The sequence below is a fragment of the Drosophila elegans genome, unplaced genomic scaffold, assembly GCF_018152505.1.
Source record: "Drosophila elegans isolate 14027-0461.03 unplaced genomic scaffold, ASM1815250v1 contig_208, whole genome shotgun sequence".
NCBI lineage: Eukaryota > Metazoa > Arthropoda > Insecta > Diptera > Drosophilidae > Drosophila > Drosophila elegans.
The window spans coordinates 22,225,686-22,250,845 of NW_024545578.1; the positions used below are offsets into that span (position 1 = coordinate 22,225,686).

General features: G+C 34.9%; 1 protein-coding gene across 3 annotated transcripts in view; it reads left to right on the plus strand.

The window, feature by feature from the left end:
- Positions 1-25,160, plus strand: part of LOC108136090 — a 40,847-nt gene that overhangs the window by 905 nt on the left and 14,782 nt on the right. Inside the window, exons 1-2 of one of the 3 annotated variants that reach the window (XM_017257058.2) lie at positions 16,104-16,369; positions 17,519-18,558. The exons of 1 other annotated variant lie outside the window; for it this stretch is intronic. In XM_017257058.2, the coding sequence (XP_017112547.1) occupies positions 18,027-18,558 (532 nt within the window). In that variant the 5' untranslated portion in view covers positions 16,104-16,369; positions 17,519-18,026. Of the gene's footprint in view, positions 1-16,103; positions 16,370-17,518; positions 18,559-25,160 lie in introns of those variants that run through there. One more of the 3 variants, XM_017257059.2, reaches the window with a different exon arrangement.

The following is a 25,160-nucleotide window of genomic DNA, read 5'->3' on the forward strand; positions in this document are numbered from 1 at the left end:
AAATTTTTTGGCCCATGCTATACTACACAAAAGAATCTTGATAATATTTATAGTACGCAATTATATATTTTATAATAGTATTTTATTTATTTTGATTTATGTTTGTTGATTTTAAATAATCTTTTGTCGTTTAACCCTTTAATTAATTTAAATTCCTAGACATGAATATTAAAAAAAACTGAAACTTCTTTAAAATAAGATAGTTTGTAGGTGTAAGTCTCAATTCAATAATGTTTATATTTAATTTTTTCATAGTATTATGATCAGTGCCTTAACAATAAGCATATGCTTGTAGTGCTGGGCTAAAATTTTGAATATTACTATTATTGCTCATAGCAAAATATCATTTTTCAAAAGAATTCTGTTTAAGAAACGTTGTTTTTATGATTTTTATGAACTAACGTTTTTAACCAACCTTCGAGGGTCAAATATTCATTGACCCCACAAAAAAGGCAGGGTATTAAAACGCATTTGAATGGCCTGTCAATGCGCTTTGCTGGTATTGCTGAACTACTTTTCAAACAACACGAAAGGGTTTCTGTGTGTTTGGGAGTTTCTCTGCGGAATTGCCTGCCTCATCGATATCATAAAATATTTAGCTATTTCTCTTATTTCGTTTCGCTCCGTTTTTGGCAAATTTGGCATGCGTTTTGGCTGAAAATTGGCTTTTGGCCAAGTTAACGAAACGTTCAGAGGAATGAATGCTTCTCCACAAACATTCGTACGTAAACATACCAGCCAGGCTCGCACACACACACTGAGAAAAATTATATTACACATAATAATATATTTTCATTTCAAATTTCATTTCTTGTTATTTAAATTTTTTATTTTCAACATATTTAACAACAGTTTGATTCTTACCATCAAGACCTTAATGCGTAATTTTAAATAATTATTTCTTTTATAAGAATATTAGTTTAATTTTAATACACAATTTAATCCTAAAGATAAATATCATTTGTAAAAAGCATACGATCAGTAACAATTTATATATTAAATAAAGACACAATATTTTCAAAAATTTATGAGGCGTGCGGCATTACCAAAATTTGACGGTTAACTTAAACAATTTTTCCCTGTGCCGAAACTGTAGAATTTAGTCCGATAATTTGGTTGCATATGCTGCGCTCAATGCAGCTACTGTTTGCATCGTTGGCAATTAGCATTGTCTCGAAGATATTGCGTTTCATTAAAGCGTTATGTGTTCGAGAGTGTTTGTTTGCGCCTGTGTTTGGGAGCTATGCAGTCAATGGGTCATTTCGATAACGGCCAAATTTGTTGCAAATTTTGTTTGGCATTTAAGCCGAAACTGGGATTTGTGTATTGTGTGGCTGCCAGAAGCTTAAGTTGTTGCATTCTGCTATGGTTTCTGTCGATTTTTGGTGTGCTTTTGTGCTCTGGCATTTCAACTTAACAACCGAAACGATATTTGAACCAATTGTGAGTAAGCCCAGATGATGGGTTCAAAGTGCACATAAATAGCGTTTTGCTACGTCTATTCAATTTCAGAATGGTGAGTGCAATTAGAGTCGATGAAGATTGCGAGAGATACCTTTCATTCTCCTACGCCTTAAAATCAACTAAAATTATTGCATTCATTAAATCTTTAAATTTATAACCCTTATATTGTAAAATACCTGCATATAAAGCTGTTCCTTAACCAAATAAATAAACAAATACATAATTAAACTTAATAGTTTAAAGGAGGGTAAAACATAATGTTAACGCACCTATTTCAAAAAATAATAAAGACATTATAAACTAAAGAATTTCTATACTGTCTGTTGAGACTTGGAAAAGCAATAGGAACATTTATCACCTTTATTATCAGACCGTTAGCAAAACGCGAGATCAATAATCCTTCTAACCTACATAACATATTTCGTTTTATCTACCTTTCTGTGGGGTAAATTCCATTTATACGCCTGAGCGCATTTGGCCCATTTCGATAACAACATAGGAATCGTCTTAGTATGTCAGTGCAATAAATTCTTCCACTTTCGTTTCGAACTGGGGCCATCAAACGTGCTTGGGTCTTGCAGAGTTCCCCGTCCAATAGTTGCCTAGTTAATGCCCCTGTTCTTTATGCTCCTTTTGCCCCACACGGGCAACTTAAAGTTGAGAGCCATAAAAATTGCGCAAAGTCACAAATGTTTTATGAAACTTTTTTTATTTTTTTTTTTTCATATATATATATATATATATATATATATATATATTTTATTTAGCCTTACGCTCATTTCGCTGCACAAGTTTTAATAAAAAACTTCAGCCTCTTGTGCGGGCCAACTGCAGTCGATGCTGTTTCCCGACTTTTCTGTTCAGAAATTCATAACCGCATTTCTCTCGTTGGGTCCCTGGGAAAATCGGAGGAAACAGGCGGAAAGCCAGGAGCCGCAGTTGTACATACCAATTGCTTATGTATCGACAATATGGGGCTGTGAGTGCAGCCCCCCCTTGAATTTTCACCCATCCACCCCCACACAGGGTCCCAGCTGATGTGGCAAAAGCCCGGGCGCATAATAAGTTTTTGTCTTCCACCGAGGAGCAACGCCTGCCAAGTTCGCCGCCTCGAGTGGAATCTATAATTCAGTTTTCCCAGCTATTTCCTTTTGTCGTCGGTGCGTAGGCCACTTTAAATGTTCATAAAGAAACTTTGCTGTGTGAAATAGATCCTTTTGTGTTTTGAGAAAGTAAAAAATCAAACAAGACTTTGATCTGTTAAAAGTATAGAAATAATAAACTTTTGGCTAAAAATAGCTTTATTTCTTTAATTTAATCCAGTTTGACTATCGTGCTCCGAATTGCATAATATATATATATACTTTAAGGGAACACGAAATTGTACTCTGCGCTAAGAATAGCAAAAAATAAAAAGAACTTTTTATTATTTATGCAAGCAAAAATGCGTAAAAATTTCTCTCAACTTTATTTGCTGTTTACGCGCTTCATTTGCTGGGACCCAAAATACCGCCCACTCAGCTAAGCCACCCAAAACAAAAAAAAAAAAAAAAAAAAAAACAAGAAAACTCCCACTGTCCCGATAATTCGTGTACATCATTTTTTACAGCTCCTCATCAGTTGGTGGCTCTGCTTAGTTAGTCTTTCATGGCACTTTGATTGCTCATTTGGCATTTATTTGATGATGCCAGGACCCGTCTGTCTTCGGGGTCCTTAAATTATTCATTGTGCGTGTGCGTGGGTCCTGCGTCTCCTCGCTGTCCTTGCCATCCTCGCCGCCAAACATCTAACATCGTCTCAATCTTGCGATGAACGCTGCGAATTTTTTAAAATATTCATGTCCCGCCTCTGGCTAGCGAAACGAGGAAAAAAAAAACGGCAGACAACTCGCCGAAAACATCAGCGGACGAAGGCGACCAACTAAAAGTGCGTAATTTTTACCGACAGCGCATTGAAAGTATCGCCCTCGGCGATAACAGCAGCAATCAAGGGGAGGAAGTGGGCGCGGATGCGGAATTTTCGCAGGCGGATTTCAAGGAGGAGGTCGTGGCATTCTACGTGAGTTCGAAACTTGTACTTGGTCAGGATTCGGGCAGGCGGATTGGATTTGCGCCATGTTTTAGCCAGAGTTGAAGCATGACAATGCCTTTGGGTTGGACCGCTAAAATACATCAAGCTTGATTAAACATAAATAAAGTAAGTTTTCCAATAATTAGCCAAACAAATTTAAGTGAAATTTGGGAGCATCTGGAAACCAGTTGGAAGAGATTTTTGGATCTTTAGAAAATGAAAACGATTTTTTTGTAATATATTATTCATTAAAAAAAAAAATTTAATTTTACAATGTAATTAAGTTACATACTTTTAAAAGTATTTTCTATGAAATCCAAAAGGCAGCTTTATAAATTGTGTTTAATTGGTATTAAGGCTTTAAAGCTAGCTTAAAATAATTTATATACATTTTTTTATTATTTTAATCTATAAATATATACAAATTTTGTATTTCTCCTACAAACTCGCTGAACAAACAGTTTAATATATAGTTTTCTCTTACATTTTGGTACATACCACAACCCTTTTCATTTTAAAAATAAGGTAATTCAATGGGATACAATTTTATTTATTGCTTTAGAAATAAGAACAAAATATTCTTTAAATTCATTTTATTTTATTTTTGCTCAGAATTTTTTGAAAGTTTTTGATAATAGGATGCATGAAATTTGGTTCACCCCAGCCAACCGTCTCAATGTAATCCACTTGTGCTGCTTTTGCTTTGACATTTCATCTAATTTGTATTTATTGTGTTGGATTTTTCTACTTAATATTGTGCATACAATTTACATTTTTTATTAGCGCTGGCTACTTCGAACATCCATTACCCCGACTCTCTATATTACTCTTCATCACTCAGCTATATATCTCTTTCACACGTTCGATTATTGATTGGGCTATTGGGAGTGAAAGATGTTCGATACTTGTTCCAGGGGAGGAGTGAAATTCGTGCTCGGTACTTGCAATTTGAAATTCAGGTCAATTGCATTTGTTTTATCGAGGGGTGTTTCTGCATTTGAAGCTGTCAATGTGCAATTTGATTAAGTTCAATTTAATTGCTTTTGTTGTATAATTATAGAATAAATGCAAATTGCATTGGGTTGTTGGTAGTGTCATTTATTTTGATAAATGATATTTAATTTATACACCTTGCATTTCTTTTACACGGCCTTTTGGATTATAAATGACTGACCAGTGCCAGTTAAAGTGGTCAATAAATAAATTTTGACTGCATATTGAGTTTAAATGAATTAATGGATTAATTATTATGTCGGTGGGAGAAGCAATGGCAAAGGTGCCTCTTTGCATTTACGTAAATCAAATACATTTGTTTAAGCCAGAAAAAATGCGACTGCAAATGAATAAACTAATTAAATTATTTAACCAATATTTGGCAACAGCCCATTGATTGCCAATTATTGATCCTTATGCCTTAGCCGTAAATCTTTCGCCCATTCAACCATTTCAATTGCCCACTTAGCAGCCTTTCAACACAAATTACCATAATTCGAGCCTTTTCTCCGTTCTGCTTTTGAAAAGGCTCACACACACTTAACCTTTAATTAAGATACTCGAAAGTTTTCAATATTAAGCTCAATTGTATGCAGTGGCGCCGCATTGTCGGCTCCCTTACACCATGGTGCATGTTCCCATTTTCCGCTTTTCCACAGGTTCTAATACACTGAGCTTAAAAAGTCCTGCAAAATGACAACCATAGAAAAGATTAAAACAAAAAATAGGGTGTAAAAGAGAAAAAACAACATCATTCTCACTCGCATATTTTCGTTATTTGAATTTAAAACAAAAGCATCGTTTCCGATGTTTAAATTCTGATAACAAATATGAAGAGAATTTTCATTGTTTTGCAAACCCTTTGTTTCGGGACCAGGTGAGTTAGAATCATATGGAAAATAATTTTTTTAGTCTCAAAAATTAAAGACTGAGACATTTTTTTAAAACTTTTTACTTAATCACTAGTAGAGTAACTTTTTGAAACTTTGATTTTAACAGAACAGAATTCCGTATAAAATATAATTTGATTTATTAAGAACTGCCATAATACCAATAAATAAATGCAAATCTAAAGACCTACGTTTAAAAATAGATGTTTAGATAATGTTAGATTTTGGTTTTATTTCAAAAACGACTCAAAGCTCTACTTCAAACTTAATAATAACAATGATGCACCACTTTTCTCTCAGTGCCTGTCGCAATTATCCCCCATTTCCATCTGACTTTCCCGATTCCCATCATCCGGTTCCCCATCGCACACGCTCACATGTCAAGTCGTTGCAATTTTCCATAACGAAATTAACGCCATGCCAGGCGGCGCTGGAAAGTATGCAACGTAAATTTTTGCGCCGAACCAATAAAAATAATTGAAGCAAAAGCGCCACATGTAATGGTTGGAGGGTTAAGGGGATTCCGGGTGTTGTGTGGATCGAGGGGCCGGTGGAAATCCTGGGGGTCTTGGCTCCAATGGCAATTTTGCTTTTATTGCCTGACTGCCTGATGAAAGCAGCTCCTCACTGCACCGCCTTTTTCAATCCGTCCCGTTGCTCGTTGCACGGAAACAAATTTTTTACTTCGATATTAAAAATGTTTCACAACAATAGGGTTTTCTATAGAAAAAAATATTTAAAAATATATACGTATTAATATAAATATTTGTCCTAAAAGAAAACAAAATAATTCTCTAAAAACTGCAACTTTGTTCTTAAGGAAATATCTTTTAAAACCTACATTACTTCAAAACTCAATTTTTAAAACATTAGCTTACATACAGTAGTTTGAAAAATTGAGTTTTGGAGTAATACAGGTTTAAATAATATTTCTTTCAGATTAAGGGCGTTCCGGGTAATTATCGACAGATTTGGTGGATATTGGTTAAAGCACATTGGGCGGCATAATTTTAAGCCAAATATATAAACTTAATATATTTAAAACACCAATACCTGATTTGTTATTTGAAAACTTTAACAATTGGCCTAGCTACTTATTACAAAGTTATGCCTAGCATTTGGCTATATTTTTTAAATTTCGAAATCAGTTGGAAACTTATATTTTTCGGTGCACCTGTATGACGTTGACGTTGGCGCCTTCGCATGGCTTTTAAGTGCTCAGTTCTTTGTTGTGGCTCGCCTTTGTTGTTGCAGCTTTGGCTGACGTTGTTGTTGGTACTTACGCTGTCTTCCTTTTTTCAAGCCACTGTCATCGCTCGGTTTGCACTTGCATTTATTCTTGTTTTCATTTCCGTTGCGCTTATCACATTATTGCAAGCTCATTGCCGCGAACTCTCCTTTAAGGCTCACATCCAAGCACACACACACACGCACACACACGGACTCACAGATACTCTTAAGCGCTTACACAGATACGCACTCACACGAACAGAGGAGCTTGTTATCAGTCAAGCTGTCTCGAATTCCCTTTTAACAAAGGTGCTTTTGTGCGTAAGTGGAGGAGAATATCATTCATAAGCTATGGGTGTTAACTATTTTAAGCAAAGTATGTAATTTTATAGACCAAATTTTAAAAGAAAGAAATGTGCTGTTGATTTAAAAGACAAAACGAAATAAATGTAAAAATTGAGAATCGATTTATAGAACATTTTCTAGCCGCAATCCCTTTTCAATGTCTAGCCATTTTCTGCACGCCGCTGAAGGCCGGGAAATTAAACATGAAAAAACTGTCAAATCCTGACTTGCGAGCAGTTTGAACCCTCTTTAACTGCGGCGGCACTTTCTAGCCCACAACCCCCTCCTCGTCGTCCCTAAGTTCACACAATTTTGCATAGACATTAATAAATAATTTGGAACGTGTGAATGATTTTCATATAAATCGCCGCCAAGAAGGAGGAGGCTCCGAAAGAAGAAAGGAACAGGAGCTCTGGCCTCCATGTGTGTGTAACGTTTGTGTCTACTTTTGCAGCTCATGTAATATTCATGATTATTTGAAATTTGCGCTTCGTTATCCTTTATCCCTTTTTATGTTTGGGCGAGGCAGACGACAATCATATGTTAACGCAACGCCTTCTGCTGCTCCTTCGTCGTTGCCTGCACAGATATGTCCATGTATATATATGTATAAGGGATGCAGGGGAGAGGAGATGGGAAGGGGAAAGGGGAGTGGAAAGGGAAGGGGAAGGTCCTTGCATATCAACAGAGCGTAATCGGGTTTTCATGCTTTGCTGCCACGCAGGACACACTGGGGAATTCCTCCAATGCCATTGATAGCAACTCAACGCGACTTTGGTCCGTCAATATTCCCTGGCAAACTGTTGCACCACCCATCCTCCTACCAAACGATTTTTTCTTTGTCACACGTTAGTCGCTGCACTCCGAAAAACTTGTACAAATCAGTTTAAACGAAAAAAAAACTTGATTTTGTATTTAAAACATACAAAATTATCAGATATTAAATTGTTACCAACGCGGTAAATATAAATCTGTAGTCTTTGGCCTTGAAATAAAAACAATTGGTAAAACCATTAACAAAACCAGAAATACATGAACAGAGTTTCATAACTTAAATTTCCAATAAAATAAAAAAGAACATATTTTTTAAAATTGCTCAAATCCATAAAGATTCTTTAGCTCACAAAAGCAAAAATACTTTTATTTGTTCAACAAAAATTTAAAAATAATTTTTAGACACAAAATATTTCGATTATATATTGCTCTGAAAATTCTTAGAGATCTTACCCAGCCAAATTTTATCCACTTGACAATTGTGGTTTTTATAGAATTTACTCGTTATTTTATTAAACGATTTTAAGTTTGGCAATTTGCTTGATTATGAAGGCTACTTGCCAGATTTATTTATGAATTTTTGTAAAATAGAAGTTCACGTATTTTTTGCAAGTTTATTAATACACCCACACCCATTCAGCTAGTTCCCGTGTCTGTGTGCCACTTTCGTTCAACGCTTATCAGCCTTCGTCCTTCGTTATTGTTGTGGCTCCCCTGACGCTCTTTTTGCTGCAACTTTATATGCAACGCCGCCAAAGCGAGTCCTTCCAATTCGCCAACCCACCCCCCTCCCGCCCACAAATGTCAATGGCTTTTTGCTGGAACTTAGCCGATGTCGCTCGAAGTGGGCGTGGCCAGCCGCCCACCGCCCACAACCTGGCTGCATTGCGATAACAGACAAGTCGCAACTCTAACACCACCGAACTGCGAGTTTGTTGACAAACTGAGAAACAATTATGATTGATTGTGTGTCCAGGAGACCAGGGAAGAAGCGCCAGGAAGCCACTGCTTGACAAGGAAGACAACTAAACGAAAGTTATTTTTGAGATCGTAAAGGTAGATAGTGGTGAAAGATTCCCGGAAGCAGAAGGATCTGTTGCAAACAAAGTGGTGAAACTTTAAGTTTTTAATTGCACGGTAGAAACAAACTTGAAAGAAACTTAAAGGAAGATTTCCATTTTATATATGTAATAGCCTTGTATTGCAGAATGTTTTACAATGGACTGTTAATGGTTAAATTAGAAATAAATATTAAAACAAAAATCAAAAACAATCACACACTCTTGATTGCAAATTCCAATTTAAAAAAAAAATGGAATCGCGTCCTGAACAAAATTTCAAATCCTTCAAGATTAAAGAAAAAATATTTGTCATTGCTTGTTCAACAAAAATTAAATAAATATTTTTAAGCAAACATATTTTTATAAAATGTTGTTCAGAAAAATCTTATAAAGATAAATAAATTTTAAACTTTTTTATGGTTCAGTAAAAGCTAAATAATTAAAGAAAGATTTACCAATTTTTTGACAGGGGCTTTTAATGAATTAATTATAATAATAATTACTATAAAACAAAATAAAACTTCAGTTTTGGAACATAATATGGCCTAGTAAAAACAAATACATCCACTTAATATCATAAAATAAAGATTTCTGAAAACGTTTAGTAACGTTTTGTTTAATAAAAAAAATGTTTGATTAAAAAGAAAACACTGAAATCAATAATTCTCTTTTAAATTTCCCTTCTCTTACCAACCTAATTTGAACTGAAACTTCCCCATTTCCTCCCCATTATTTTTAAGGTATATTCCTCAATTAAATAGGATAATGAATGAGACACTGTCTCGACCCGTGACATTAAGACGATTTGTTCAAAATTTTGGGCCTAATGAGCATTTAAATTTATTCAATGCCAAGCGGAAGCGATCAAAAACGCCTCATTAGGCCGAGAATGGTCAGTTTCGGTTCCAGTTCTCGGTTCTTTCTTTGCAATAAAATACGAAATAGATTTCCCTGCATTGTTGACAAACAGCTCGTAAATTACACGCTCATTTTTCAAGCATTTTATGAACAGAACCGGGTCAACAACGACCTGGCAACCTGGCTACTGTGCATGAGCCGAGTGCATTGGCCACGGTTTTCGGTCGTTTTGTACTGCGACGGAAGTTCGAAAACAGAGGTTGGGCATTAAAGGGCATGGAGATGGTTCTGGCCTGGTGACAATCCGTTGCTGAGGGCAAAAATAGTTAACAAAAACGCTTACATAACTGTATGTGAAATCCGTCCACCAAACGCTTTCCAATTTCCGTTCTCACAGACAAACGGCACAAATGGCACAAATGGCACAAAGGCGATGGCCCAAAGGTAAACAAATCAATAAGTTGGGAGAAGCGCGAACGATTGCATCCTTATCAAGGCATATGTCGTCCTTGTACCTGTCGGAGGTGCAAAGCCGAAAAGGATACAGCCGCTGTCAGCCTAACCATTTCCGTTTAGCAAGCAAAACAATCACAATGAGATTTTCCTCCTCTGCGGCAGTCAGCCAGAGATAAAAGTGGAAAAGAGGCCGCGACCGGAAAAGCGCATTTAACGCGATTTGATGGTTTACAAATTGGCTTAAAGGAACCGGAGAACCGGGGATGTCGGGGAAGCCGGGAAACATCTCCGCCGGAGGAGGAGTATCGAGCAACTGACGGCATTTGTTCGAAGGGTCGCAGGCTTGTTGTGTGTTTGGATAAAAGATTGTTGCGATAGGGTTGCCAATGAGGGATATAACGCAGACAAGGTCTTCGTTATTGAATGGAGTCGAGTGCGTTAGGGGAAATCTGGATTGTTTTTCAAAGGGAACAACCTTTTCTTTGACGCTGCGAGATTAAAAGAATATGCAAAAGGTTAGAACGGTTGAACTATTGAATATTTAATTTGATTCTTCCTGGAAATATAGTTCACAGTCTGTTGCTATTATAATATTACTTGCTGGGATGACGACTTAAACAGGATACCAAAATTTAATTAAATATGTTGCGTACCAAACGGATTATGTATAATTATTGCAATTACCAAAAATAAAAAAATAATAGTTGACCAATACAAATGATTATTAATTGATATTGGTTCAATCGAAAGCTGTTCTATTTCATATTTAAACGCTTAATCACCTTAACCATAGCCAAAGGTGTATGATAAAATATTTTTATCACCTGTTTTTACACCTCAATGAACAATAAATAAATACTAATAAAATACAACAAGTTTGTGGGGTTATTTATAAAAGATCATGCAATACAAAATCTGCGAGTGTATGCGCCTTATTAAAAAAGAATTGTATTAAAATGTTATTTATCTTAATATTTTACAAAATGTTTTAGATAATTAAATTGAAAAAGAGATCAGTAACATTTGAACTAAGAAAAAAATGTAAGTGCTTGAGATAAAGAATAAATGCAAAATAAATTGTGAGAATGGTAACTAAACAAAAATTAATATAATACAAAATAGTACGAATGCTTTCTTTAGAATGGGAAGTTTCAATTATTTGTATTCATATATAGAAAATATATAAACGTTAAATTCATAGAAAAGGTCGGCTGTAAAACATGGAACCGGTAGAAGGGAAAACTGCAATTGCTCAAAGAACTTGTTTTTTCACTAATATTATAAGTGAAAGCAATTAGTATGAGATTAGTTGATTAGTAACTTAATAACTTTTTAAACAAAATATAAAATTGCATATATTTCAAGTTACTAACAAGCAGAAACGGCATATCTGAGCCAAATCAAAATAAAGATAAACAAATAAAACTTAGTAACATTTAAACTACTGAATATCAAAATTAGTTTCGTGTTAATTCTTAAAAGTGTCATTCCAGCTTCACAAGTTCTTTTAAAATTTCTATAAAAAAATGTGTTAGTCAGAATCGTACTAGGGGTCTTTATGCCATTATCTTGGGCTACCAGTACGATCTAACAGTTTCATAATTCAGTGGCATTATCTTCCATGCGGTCGGTCCTCGTTCGAAGACCCCGCTTACTCAGAACTCTATAATTAAGTGCATTACAGGCGGTTACCATACCCGCACTTCCTTTGTTTGCTCACCTTTCCCCGCGGCGAAGTGAAGCGAGTAAGGTGCAAATAATGATGACTATTTACCAAGTATATTCAACTGGCTGGAATGTTCGTATCGGGGCTGATATAGGAAATACCCGAGGGGTTAATAAGGGGCGCAATGAACCACGACAAAGTTACTTAATTGAGGCCTTAATCAGCATGACTGTGAACTTTTAAGCAGTTATCTATCCAGACGACATCAAATTCCAAAGGTGATAGATTTATGAGTTTGCTCATTTTGTATCACGATCTTATCACCAGACTCAGTGGCGGCCATTATATCGGTTGACCTCCTTTGTGGACTTAGCCAAGCTGTGTTAGCAACAAGTGTTGTGACACTTTTCTGCTTAATTATAGTGCAAAAATACCCAAAACAGGCGTCATCACGTGAGCTGTGTCACTTGATTATTCTGCCTTGCGCATGCGCAACCGGTTCACACCTGTTCACTTTTGCCTGCCAGCGTCTGGCACACAAAAATATGAGCGTCAACATCTTAATTATATAAATATTAATTACACGTTCGCGCCTGGTTTTTATGTTTGTTTTTTCAAATTTCTGATCAAGACGGTTTGAATCTGGGAATTGATTAGTATGCTGTGGTGAATTTGCCTTGATTGAGGGTGAGTTTCCTGACCTTAGTGGTCTAATTAGATCGGAAGTTAGCGAGAACCGAAACCCTTGATAAATGGTTCAGAACCTTGCTAATGATTGGTGAGTTTTATTGTTTTTGTTCTAAAAATTTACTAGATGTATACACCAACGATTTGCTTACGTTTTTTTTTTAAATTTCAAGGACTTTTATATTTTAATTGGTATTAAAATAAATTTAAATATCAATAAGATTGCCCACAAGACTTTAACAAAAAGTTGGTTGAGAATAATCACTTTGTTACAAATCTTTGAGTTCGGGAAAACAATAATAGATTTTTAAAAATTGTTGGTACATAATAAGTCAGTCCAAAAAATATGCTGTGGACTTTTATTTTGAAAATATTATTAAGAAAAGCTTGAAGTGAAAAAATTATTTTGTACTTAAACTAAACTCTTTCCTTAAAGAAGAACTTAAACAAAAGAATAAACAAATACTCTGTGATTTGATCAGCTTTAACAAATATAAGTTTTCATCTCTATGTAAGCAAAAACGATTTGTTAATTGCATCCGTAAAGAAATAATTATAGCTTCCGAATCTTTATTGCCAAGCTAATGTAAAGACCATGCAAAATTCCAGCTCAAACCAAATCGAACTGACTTTTACAGAAAAATGTCGGCCTCGCATCAAATACACATTTATTGTTTTGCTTAAAACAAACGTATTTAGCACATGTTTAATGTAGAACGTAAATAACAAACTGACGTATGTATAAGCTGTCAAGATGATTAGTGAGCCCCTCAAGATAAGGAATCACCGTGATAAACAATGCAACCGGCTACTCCAAATAAATCATGAGTACACAAACGTACATAAATACACACATACTTGAGATAAATGTTAGATCGAAATGCCCAAGGGGGAATGCCCACAAAAGACACTTGGAAATAATAATAATAAATACAAAACCCACATCTGTATGTGTATGTGTGGCTTTAGAAATAAATGTCATTAATATGATTTTAAAACAATAACTCAATCAGGCATTGTCCCACTTCCTCATTCAAGCCTTTTAACCCAATTATTTCCATTCAATTTAGCTTTTAGCAATTAAAGCGCAAAAATAGGCCATTTTAATGTACACAATTGTTGATTGATTTGTCAGTGCAGTTTTGTTGCAAATAAATGTACGAGTCCCATAAAAAAGATGTTCAGTAATCGATCAATTGGAAATCCCATCGATTAAGAGCATCCCCTTTAAGTGCATACAGTGTTCCAGCTTTAAGTGCTACTGTCAATAAAATAATTCGAAATTGATAAAGCTCTAATCATGCGTCACTAAGCCTGTGCAGAATGCTAATTGCAATTGATGCTCATAAATACAGCACCACATACAGAAATGTCAATATTAGCAAATGGAATATTCATAATCAGGCATTCGGTGGAATCAATTTGTGATTTACAAATAGTTAACCGCAAGCATCGGAAAAATTACTTCCACTAAGCACACAGACAAAACAACTTTGGGCCACGCCCCTTTGGGCGTTATGCAATCGCATTAAAGCACAACTTAATTGGAATTGTAATACAACATTTCAGACTTAGTCGCAACATAATAACATCGGCAGCAGAGTGCAGCAGCCACAAATTGCAAATAATGAAATGAAACGAAATAATTAAATGCAAATTTTAATAAACACCCAAAAGATAATAAAACATGCACTGCAACAGTCGAATAACGAATGTTGCCCAAAACTAATGAAATACTCGCTGTGAAATTGTCCATGAAATGCTCACGTTTCGGCAGCATAATGCCAATGCATAAAATTAAATGTAAATTATATACAGCAAACATGAAATATGCATGGGCATGGATTAGAAGGACAGTTTCTGATAGTTTATAGCAGCAATGCAACGAGAAACAAATCAAAGGCAAATGCATTAAAGCTGGTCTACACTTTATTTGTTTTACCTAAAACATATTTATATATACAATAAATAGTAAGTGCTTGAGATCGGGAATAAATGCAAAGTAAATTGTGTGAATGGTACACAATTGTTAGAATAGAAGTAAAAAAAAAGGGTAATTGGAACTAATCACAAATTAATATAATGTAAATTAGTAAGACTGCTTTCTCTAGAATGGAAAATTTTCAATTATTCTTAAGTAAATATGAGAAATATATCAACAATAAATTCTCAGATATGGTTGTTAAAATATGAAAAAGGTAGAGGAAAACACTTCATGTGTTCATAAAACTATATTCTTAAATAGCAATCATAAATGTAAATAACGAAGTAGTTTTTATGAGATTATTTGTTAAATAAAATACTGCGACAAGAATTCATTAATCTCTCAAATAAATCTTTTAAAACAAAAGATAACAATGCAAAGATATTTCAAGAAACAAAAATACTTTAAATTGACCTAGGCTATAAAGGCTAAAACAATTTAGTGGCGTTATGAATAATATTTTGAAACAAACAAAAGCGGCATAAATGAACGAAATCAAAACACATCAAAATAAACAAACAAATCAAAGAAAAAATCTACAATCAAGCAAAGTCAATTGCTGCAATCGACTTGGAATGATTATTTACTTGCTAGTTTTTGGTTGTATGTGGCTACACAAAGAAAAATAGCTGTATATTATATGTAATGCAACGTAAAACAGTTGTGTATAGAACCCCAAAAAAAAAATGAAAGTTTACTCTTTAAAAGTGTGCCATGAAAATAAAATAAAGGCTTTTATGAGTATTTATTCAATACTAAAACTGTAGTCTAAGGCCATATTTTTAATCAACATAAGTTTTTTTTATTACTTCCGTAGTATTAATTTAGTACTAATCTTATTGAAACAATTTTCATACCCGAAAGTTTAAGAATCATGTAACAATATTTTAGTTTCTATGACAATTTTTTTTGGGTGTAGACTTGAATGATACCTATAGTAAAATAAATGTTATACGCCAAATGGTGCAAAATATTTATATTAATTATTAATTAATTAATTAATTATACTTTTAACTTTGCTTAGATTCTTAAATAAATAAGTTTATTTAATTTTATTAAAAACTCAAAGTATTTATGTTTGTGATCAAGTGCAAAAGTACAAAAAAAATATAAACAAGTAAGTTGTGAAACCTTTTTATTATTCAAACTAAAAAATTAATGTATGTTAGAGATAAGCGAAGAGATAAGATAAGCGAAAGGTCAAAAGTGTTTATAGGTTTTTTTTTCGATTTTAACGTAAAAAATAATACATAAATATTTCCATCTCAAAACAAACTTACCATTGATATTTTTTTTGAGTGTCAATTTTGTCTCCGATCGCGTTGTCTCAGTTGGTTTTACTTTTTGCGGCGTCTTCACGTCAGAAGCAGTTTGGGCCAGACATAGCTCAATCTCAATCTCAATCCGTATCTGTATCTCAATCTCAGCATCTGCCTGGGCGCCGTCAGTCAGTCAGTTAATCAGTCAGCTAGTCAGTCAGTTGGCAATTCATTCATTCGGTTTGTTTGCGTTGGAGCGCTGTTTTCGCGGTCGCAGTCGACGTCGTGCTGTCACCGCTGGCGGCAGTTGACTTCTCGCTGTTAACGTGGCTATAATTGCAAGACGCAAGAAAGCAGTTTTAATTGTTGTAAACAAGCGCGCGAGTTCGGTTCATTTGGCAATACAAAAACAAACGAGCAGAAGTTCTCCGCGAGTTGTTCAATCGTTTGTTAGTTTTTGATAAAGAACTTGGAAATTAAATTTAATAGTCGCCAACGATTGGCGCCAGATTTTAAATTCAAATACGCTGTTATCTTACTTAACCAGTGAAAAAGTTACAAGAAATTTCAAAAATATAATATTGAGAGATTTAAATGAAAATAAAAAGATTTCTGAATGTTGGCTGTAAAAAGTAAGCTCAGGGAGACGCTTCCTACTTTTCAATAGTGCATGCTTGCTGATTTGCTGCTTCTTCATTAAAAATGTAATCGCATTTGTAAATATTTTTACATTTGCTGCGAAACAAGGAAACACTTAGAAAAAGTGTTTGAATGTTAATGTTTATTAAGTAAATACCTTCTTTTCGTCACCCAGTATTTTGCAATTAAGCTATAATTCTTTATAATTATTTTTAATAATTTGTTTTGATATTAAATTGATTTGTCAAACACGAGGCTTGGGCTACTTATATTATCAGCATTATCACTTACTAGCCCGATCTAGTATGCAAAATCAGATTATAATTATTTTGTATGCAAAGACGTTGAGAGTGTAAAATTTTCCGCTTGACTTATTCATTAATTGCATACACTTTCCGTCTGGTCTACTTAAAATGTTTATACTTACTTTTAAGTGACCAGATATCTGTACTGAACTTCAATAGGGCTCCGCCAGTCTTAATTAATGTTTATAGATGCTGACAACAAGCGGCCTAATTGACTATTATTGAAGCTGTTCTAAATATAGAACAGTCGTCTGCCATTAAATGTGATGGGTGTGTGCTTTAAGACTCACAAAAGTCTCTGATTGAAGGGTAAAGTTACGCCTATCTAGTTGTGAATTGATTGCAAATAATTGATACTAGATAACCATACAAGTGAGACGGGCTTACACAACTAATTAATAATTAATGCCAAATAATCTACATTACTAGTTATAAGTGATTTGTTTAAATATTCATAGAACACTTATTAAAATAAAGACGTACGTATTCAGATATTTGGTTAATAGGGGAAATACATATAAATTGTTTACAAATCATCAAATTGTGATAAGACCTCTTATCATTACTTTTTGTCAGATGAAGAATTTATAAATCCTAGACCTCATATTAAGTAACACAAACTCAATGTAAATTGAGGATCGGCAGTGCACACGAGTACTGTGTTGCCTTCAGCAATATGCACTTCACGTGTAATCGCGAATTAGCCGGGCAAATATGAGGAGATTTTACAGCCTCGAAAATGGCTAGAGATTAAACGAAACAGAGCAGAGCTTCAGAGGCATGACAAATTTGCTCCCCCATTTCCACTTGGCAAATCAATAAAATGAACTCATACAGATATGGACAGCCGAAGGAGATATAGTATGTGCATATGTTTATTGCTAAGATAAATTCCCCGGCAGCAAATCAGCAAACAGCAAAAAAAAAAAAAGGAGAGCTTTAATACCAACGATCAATATTTGAACAACAAATCAGCAATGAGAGCGGACTGGCCTGTATCTGCGAGATACTACATACTATTTTCAACAAAAACCGTACGAGATGCGTGAGGCGAATTAACACCGATGCGTTAACACAATTAGTTGAAAAGTGAAAAACGGAATAAAGTAGGGGGGGCAGGAGATTAAATAAAATAAAAATCTATATGCCATTCGGGAGTGCCGACAAAAAGCGGGCCAGCAAATTTGCAACTTTACACTCGACGGGCGTTTTCAGTCGCGCAATGAAGCTCCAGCATCGCGGCTGAATCACAATCAAAGAACACCAGAAATACGAGTGCGAAAAAAAAACCAAAACTTTAGTGAACCAAAAAAAAAACTGAAAAAAAAACAGAGAGTTCTAAACGATGTCTGATTTATTGAAAGCGCTGAATATCACGGGCAACCTGCTGGCAGGCCTCGAAGACACAACTGCAACATCGACCACATTGAGTGAAGGCCTCAATGGCACGGCAACGACCTTGGATGCCACATCGGCGAATAGTGGCGAAAAACTTGATCTTGGGGGTTTCGATCTGCCTGGGAACTACTCCATATTGATCAATAAACTCGAGCAGCTGGCCTTGGGCTTGGACTCGGCCTTGGGCAATTTCACCATCGATCGCCAGGAGGTCGAGATCAATTTGAGTGGCGCCGCCTCCGCGAATGATGTCGCCGATGTGGCCGACGATCTGTTCGATGTACTGCCAGCGGCTAGGGCTCCTACACCTCATATAGCCCACGGATCGAGGATATATACTGGAGATGATGGACAGGACTTTGCCCATGTGGTCAGCGATATCTGGATTGGAGTTATACTCACACTGCTCATCGTCTTTGTGATTTTCTTCATTTGCGCGTGTTTTGTGTACCACAAGTTCCAGCAGTGGAAGAATTCATGTAAGTCTGGCCGATTGGGCGTATACGTAATGTGCGCATTGTTAGGGATTATAATGTAGTATTAGTATTTAGAAAGAAACTAGTATAGAATCAGGTATATTTTAATGAAAATTAATTAGGCGTTTTCTTTGCATGAAGCTTAATAGACCTAGGAATAACAATAGGGAATTTAAGCAATTAATAATAACTTTTGTAATTTTTATACCCTTGCAGAGGGTATTATAATTTCAGTCAGAAGTTTGCAACGCAGTGAAGGCGACATCTCCGACCCTATAAAGTATATATATTCTTGATCAGCATCACTAGGCGAGTCGATCTAGCCATGTCCGTCTGTCCGTCTGTCCGTCTGTCCGTCCGTTTATATGCAAACTAGTCTCTCAGTTTTAAAGCTATCTGCATGAAACTTTCCCAAAAGTTGTCTTTCTATTGCAGATAGTATATAAGTCGGAACGAGCCGGATCGGACGACTATAGCATATAGCTCCCATAGGAACAATCGGAAAAATAAATGAAAAAAATTATAACTTTGCTGTTTTTTAATTTTTTGTTTAGTTCTTCGACATTTAGTAATGGTTACATATTTCCGATTTACGGTTTAAATTTCATCAAAATCGGACGACTATATCTATAGCTCCCATAGGAACAATCGGAAAAATAAATGAAAAAAAATTATAACTTTTCTGTTTTTTAATTTTTTGTTTAGTTCTTCGACATATAGCAATGGTTAAATATTTCAGAATTATGTTTTAAATTTTATCAAAATCGGACGTCTCTATCATATAGCTCCCTTAGAAATAATAAAAATGTATAAAATAACTATCAAATAATTGGGCTGCAAATCATCATAGCTTCAATGTTTTTAAACATATACGAAAGTAAATCATAATTTTAATGTTTTCAAAAATGTTTAATTCTTGCAATAGCTGCAAGGGTATATGAACTTCGGCTTGCCGAAGTTTGCTTTCTTTCTTGTTTTGTATTAATATACAAAATATCAAAATTAATTCAAAGATTTGAAAGGAGTGAATTTATTGCAAAGAGTAATTTTGTTTGGTTTTTTGTTTATTGCTAGGCAGTTATCTTTACATTAAAAATTCTTTAAAATATGTGTTTATTATTATCTTTTTATTTCCAAATTTCCTAAACGATCAATTCTATACAGCTCTAAAAGCAATTTCCTTAATGCTTTTTAAACAAGCCATTTGAATTTCATCAACGTCAATAGATCAACAATCAGCAAATAAAATTTCGCTATACCCAGCTTCCATTTAATCTGTGCCTACACATTTACATACCTGACAAATCAAACATAAACAATTACTCATATAACACGATTGCGCTGTTGAAAATTCAAATTCGCGGTAATCCATAAATCAAATTGCAGAATCATTGAAGCTGAATTAAACGTCAGTGGAAACCCGTTTAGATTTGGACTTTGGCGCGAAGAGCCGCGAGAGTCAAGCAAATAAAAAAACAAAAACCGAAACAGAAACCGATAAAAACAAATAAACAAAAGTACCAAAAGCAAAGTCTGCGGCTGGCAAGAACTTTTCTAAAACAAATGGAAAAAGCATAAAACAAAAATAAAACAATAAAGTCGGGCCCAGCGGCGAATGATTCACCTCCAAAAGGGGAATTGAAATTTCAGTTAGTGTTTATTTAGAACATACTACAGTCGTATCTTGTGACTCGGAAACAGTGGCTAACAGCACAAGACATTTCGCAGTTCTGCTGGCTAATAAACAATACACGAGTGTATTCTATGAGCTGTCTGTTTGGGCCAACAATTTGCCAAAATAATAATTGGAAGCCGCAGAACAGGAGCTGCCACACTAAAAATAAAAATATCACGAAAATTAGCTTATCGTTTGTTAAAGACCAAATCTTACAAATAAAATTATTTTAACAGCTGTCAAACTTATTTTAACATTTTCAAAGGTCTTAATTATTGTAAAAACTGCATTTTAATTTCGTGTTTAATTTTTTAAATATCAAAAATGTGTGTATTTGAAAGAAAGCAATTGGTTAAACAGAATTTAAAATTGAAAAGCTAATTTGCATTTTGTAAACTTACAAATGTTTAAATAAATAAATTTAGTTGACACTGCTATAATGCGTTTTCTACCGTGTAAAGGGCAACAACCAACCAAATCCCAATCATATTTTGTCCGTTTCCGACTATCCTATAAATTATAAAGCAATTAGCCCAATAAATTTCCAACTACATTGATTAAACAGTGGGTGGAGAACAGCTCCCAGACAATGCGTTTTGGCTCTTATCTTTCGAGAACCCCTTCTCGGGCTCTTGTGCCATTGTCTTTGCCATTGGCCGCCTTCAAAAACAAACATAACGTTTCCAGTTAATTAAAGTTGCATTCAAGTGGCCCATTTTCAGAGAGATTCTCAAGCACTGGCTGTTGTTTACATTTGCCAACATCTCAAGCCCTCAATACTTGTGTTCCCAGCGTTTCTATTACACTGCAAATTTGTGTTAATTAATTAAAATTCTCTTGTGCTGCATTGGCCAAGTGACTGGCGCTCAAGTGTTTGCTTTTGGTCAAAATGGTTGCCGGCTAATTTCTTTCCTTCGTTTCGACTTCAATTAAGACTAGCCAATTGCCCCGATCAGGGGCGAATGTAAGTCAAGTGCAGAAAGTCAAAGACCTTGAGCACTAATGGGATTAAGCAAACATTCGGCCTAAAGAAAATAAATGTGTAAAAGACTTTTTCACTGATAAAGCCAAGTGCAATACAATTTATATTGGCATGGGGCGTAGTAGTAGTAAATACTATCCAAATACTAGAGTTTAAAGAGAATTAAGTAAATATATGGCTTAAGTTGAGGCTTTCAAAAGTTTTAAAAATATTTTTATGTTTTAATGACTTTATTTTATGTTTTCCAAATCCTGAAGCGGTTTACTAATAAAATAAAGATTACAAGAGTGTTGTTTAATCGGATCAACTTAAAATAAAAAACAATAAGAAAGAAATATTGAAAACGTACAGATACAATTAAAGTGTAATTTTAAGGTTAAGAATTGATGGTGTTTTTTTTCGCCCTGTCAGAACTTTGTTGTTTTTTACCACGTTTATCTTATAATCTGTTTGAGTGTTGTTTTTTCCCAATAAAATAGCTTTAAAAACCATCAAAACTTATCGACATGGCAACTAGGCAAAATCGACATTAAGATACTAAATACTTCACCCTAGCCACACCCCTGGCTTATTGACAATCACTTTTTGTAATACTTTTTGACAATACCAATCGCTTTTGTAGATATCCAATGCCTAGATGAGCTGTTCAATCTATTTATTTATAGAAATTTAAAAAAATTTAAACTTTGCATCGGCTTAAACGAGCTTGTTTAATTTTCTTTTGATTACATATTTTTCTGGAGAATTAAGGAGAGTCTTTATCAAACCGCGAAACGTCACTCATGTGGCCCCAGACAACAGTGCGTATGAGTGACGGGTCGCGACATGACGTTCGTTTTCGTTCACGGCTGTTTAATTTCCTTTTAATGAGTTGTTTATCTTTGTGTTTTTGGTGTTGCTACCGCCGTCATTGTTGCGGCCATCGCATTGTTATTATTTTAACTGATTTGCCTTCCAATTTGCTATTGTTGGCCTGCACCACTTATTATTTTAAGCTGACACTCTCTGCCTGGTTTGCTTGGTTAAAGGCCTTAAATAGTAAATATATGTTTAATATTTGTTTGCGGCTAAGACCTTTAGGCCACAAATTAAATTCTGTTGCTTCAGGGGATTTATGTTGATGGGCAGGTTAAGATATGTAAGCATTAAGAGAGTTCGCAGAACCTTAATTGCCCAAAAAAATAAGAATTTATAAAAGGGGTAATTCATCTGTTTATATATTTAATGGCCAATCAAAACGCTATAAAGATTACTTTGTAGTGTCACGGTCTATTAGTTTATTGTGGGTGTTACCAATTAGCTGAATTGCCCAAATATCAAATAAAGATAAGGTGCTTAAGGAGTTAATACCCAACTATGCGTTAAGCAGCTAAAAATAAACCCTCTCGAATCGGTACATAAATAGAGTGCAAACTTTTCAGATAAACTTTAACACCAGAAGCCCCTGCGAACAGTAACAAAGATTGATTAACTAAACGAAAACTTCTGCTACAATTTTAACCAACTTGGCAACGCCGCAATTTAAACTTAGCGATTCGTTAATTAAATTAGGCTGTTCGAAATTGATTGAATTTGCAAATGTAATTAACAGTCGCCTCGCTTCATCGGGTTTATTAAAGTGCAAATTGCAATGGCAATGGCGATGCATCATAGCCATCAGGGCCAATGTCCACAGGAGTCGTCAAATCGTGTCGAATCGAGCACGGCTTTCTCTGCCATTCCCCGAAAAACACGCGATGGATTTGATTTAAGCTGCTTTATATAATACAGGAGGGCAAAACACTGACGTCAATACAGAACGGTTTTCACGGCAGACAACAAAGCCGTAAGCTGCTTACGGATGTACATATATAAGCGTTTAGGATCAAGACTTTAAAAATGTATATATGCAAATGCTATTTGTTGTTTTCGATTTGTGGCTAAAATTGAATCGAAGCGCAGAGTTCGCATAAATATGCTAACTGAACGGGACAAAAATGTTGCGCAAATTAGCAGCAGTAACTAAAATGGCATTCCGCATTTGTATTAGTAATGAACGTAATAAGGCAAACACTAATCAGTATTTGCTGCAGTTGAGTAGACTGCCAGATACTGTGTTTTAAGGAAACCTTACATTTCCTATTCAGATTTCAAGATTTTATTGCCTTTAAAACTTCTTAACTGATTTAATACAAATTGAATCAAGGATGATCTTTTAGACTTAAATCAGAGCCAGCAAAGTACACTTTTCCTTTATACATAAGTTTTATACATTACAATGAAGTTCAGCCTATTTTTAGTCCTTACTAAACAGATTTTTGGATCAATCAATCACGTCCTGAATAAACACGCATACCCCAATTACCCTTTAATTGCCCTAAATGAATGGCCGCAGAAAACAAAATCCACAATCCGATGGCCTATTCCCGGTTCCATTCGATCGACCGCAGGGCCCGAACCAATCGACATGATGCTTCAGTTTATAAGCCACAAAACGTGTTGGATTTGTTTCAATGGCGCTAATTGCTTAATTGAAACTGTTTTTGCATTGGCAAGCAGTAGCGGGCTAACTGTAAAGCTATAGACATGTGTTCCGCCCTATTATTCCCCATCTCTCTCAGTAGGCGGCATAGCGAAATGTCAATTAGTATTTGGTTGCTAAAAGCCAAAAAGGCAACAGCAGCAGTAACACCAGCCGCCAGTGAAGCCAATAACAACAAATTTCCAAACCAGCTTGAACCCTCACACATGTCATGTTACTTTGCTGTCGTATACGTAATATACACATTGATTAGCGTTACGTATACGCCACGCTGAGCATTCGATTCTGCTATATTCGGCAAGGGAATCGAATGGGTTGCACACAAACATATATTTTAATTGCAAATTTCCTCCGACCAGTCTCCGTCTCTGTCTCACTTTTGGACTGCATCATAATTGGGCAGCATATTTCAATAATTGAAGCGCGCTATATTTTTAATTAGTTAAATGCGCGTTTAATTAGCTTTATAAATTATGCACATTCAGCGGTTAGTTGCAGTCCATACCCATCCCACTCTGGCCATGCACATCTCTCGCTCGTACTCCATCAAAGCCCTGCGGGAGCTGACTTTGAGCTTTTTTACAATTATGAATATTTGTTTGTTCGACAGAACGACAGGCCGCATTGTTGTTTCCCCGCTGCTCTGATTTATTTATGCATTTGGCTATATTTTTTCACCTTTATTTCCATTTTTTTACATTTTCGACTTTGTTTGTTTGTTTATGTGCCATTTCACTGTCGACGGGAAATGAACTCGAATGCATTTTTTATTTATTAACGATTGCATGATTTATGGATAAATAATTTTTAATGCATTTCATGTGGATGAGGCTTGTCAGCAACTTATGAATAAAAGTTGCAGTGGTAAATGTGTTAATCAATTGAGCCAATTCAAGAAAGACCCATTTCTGGTGTGGAAAAATACTTAACCAGTAAATTATATTATGCATTCATTATACGATTTTTCGGCTCTTTACGTTTTAATCACTAATTGTGTTCTTTTGATTAAAATTCGTTCAACTCGTGCGGAAATTCACTCACGGCTCTAATGGGAAATTTTAAAATTTTAAATTAACGTATAAGTTTTTTACGTTTCTTATAAATGTTTTACAATTTATCAGCGTGATTATATTACTTGTAATTGCAAGATCATTTTATTATATTTACCACAGCTACTTTTATAAGTTTTTTGAGATGTAAAATAAATTTATTCAATACTACGAACCAGCTTATTTTTATTAAAAATAATAAATTCATTGAAAACATCAAACAACTTGTAGTGTTTTCAAATTATTGAACTTTTCTCGCTTATCATGCATACGCACCGTTGGCGATTTTAAATTTTTTAAATGGCGCGCGCTCGTTTGAGTGTTGGAAAACTTGTCTGCTCTCTCTTTCGCCCTACGCACACAAACGGAAGCGTCGAT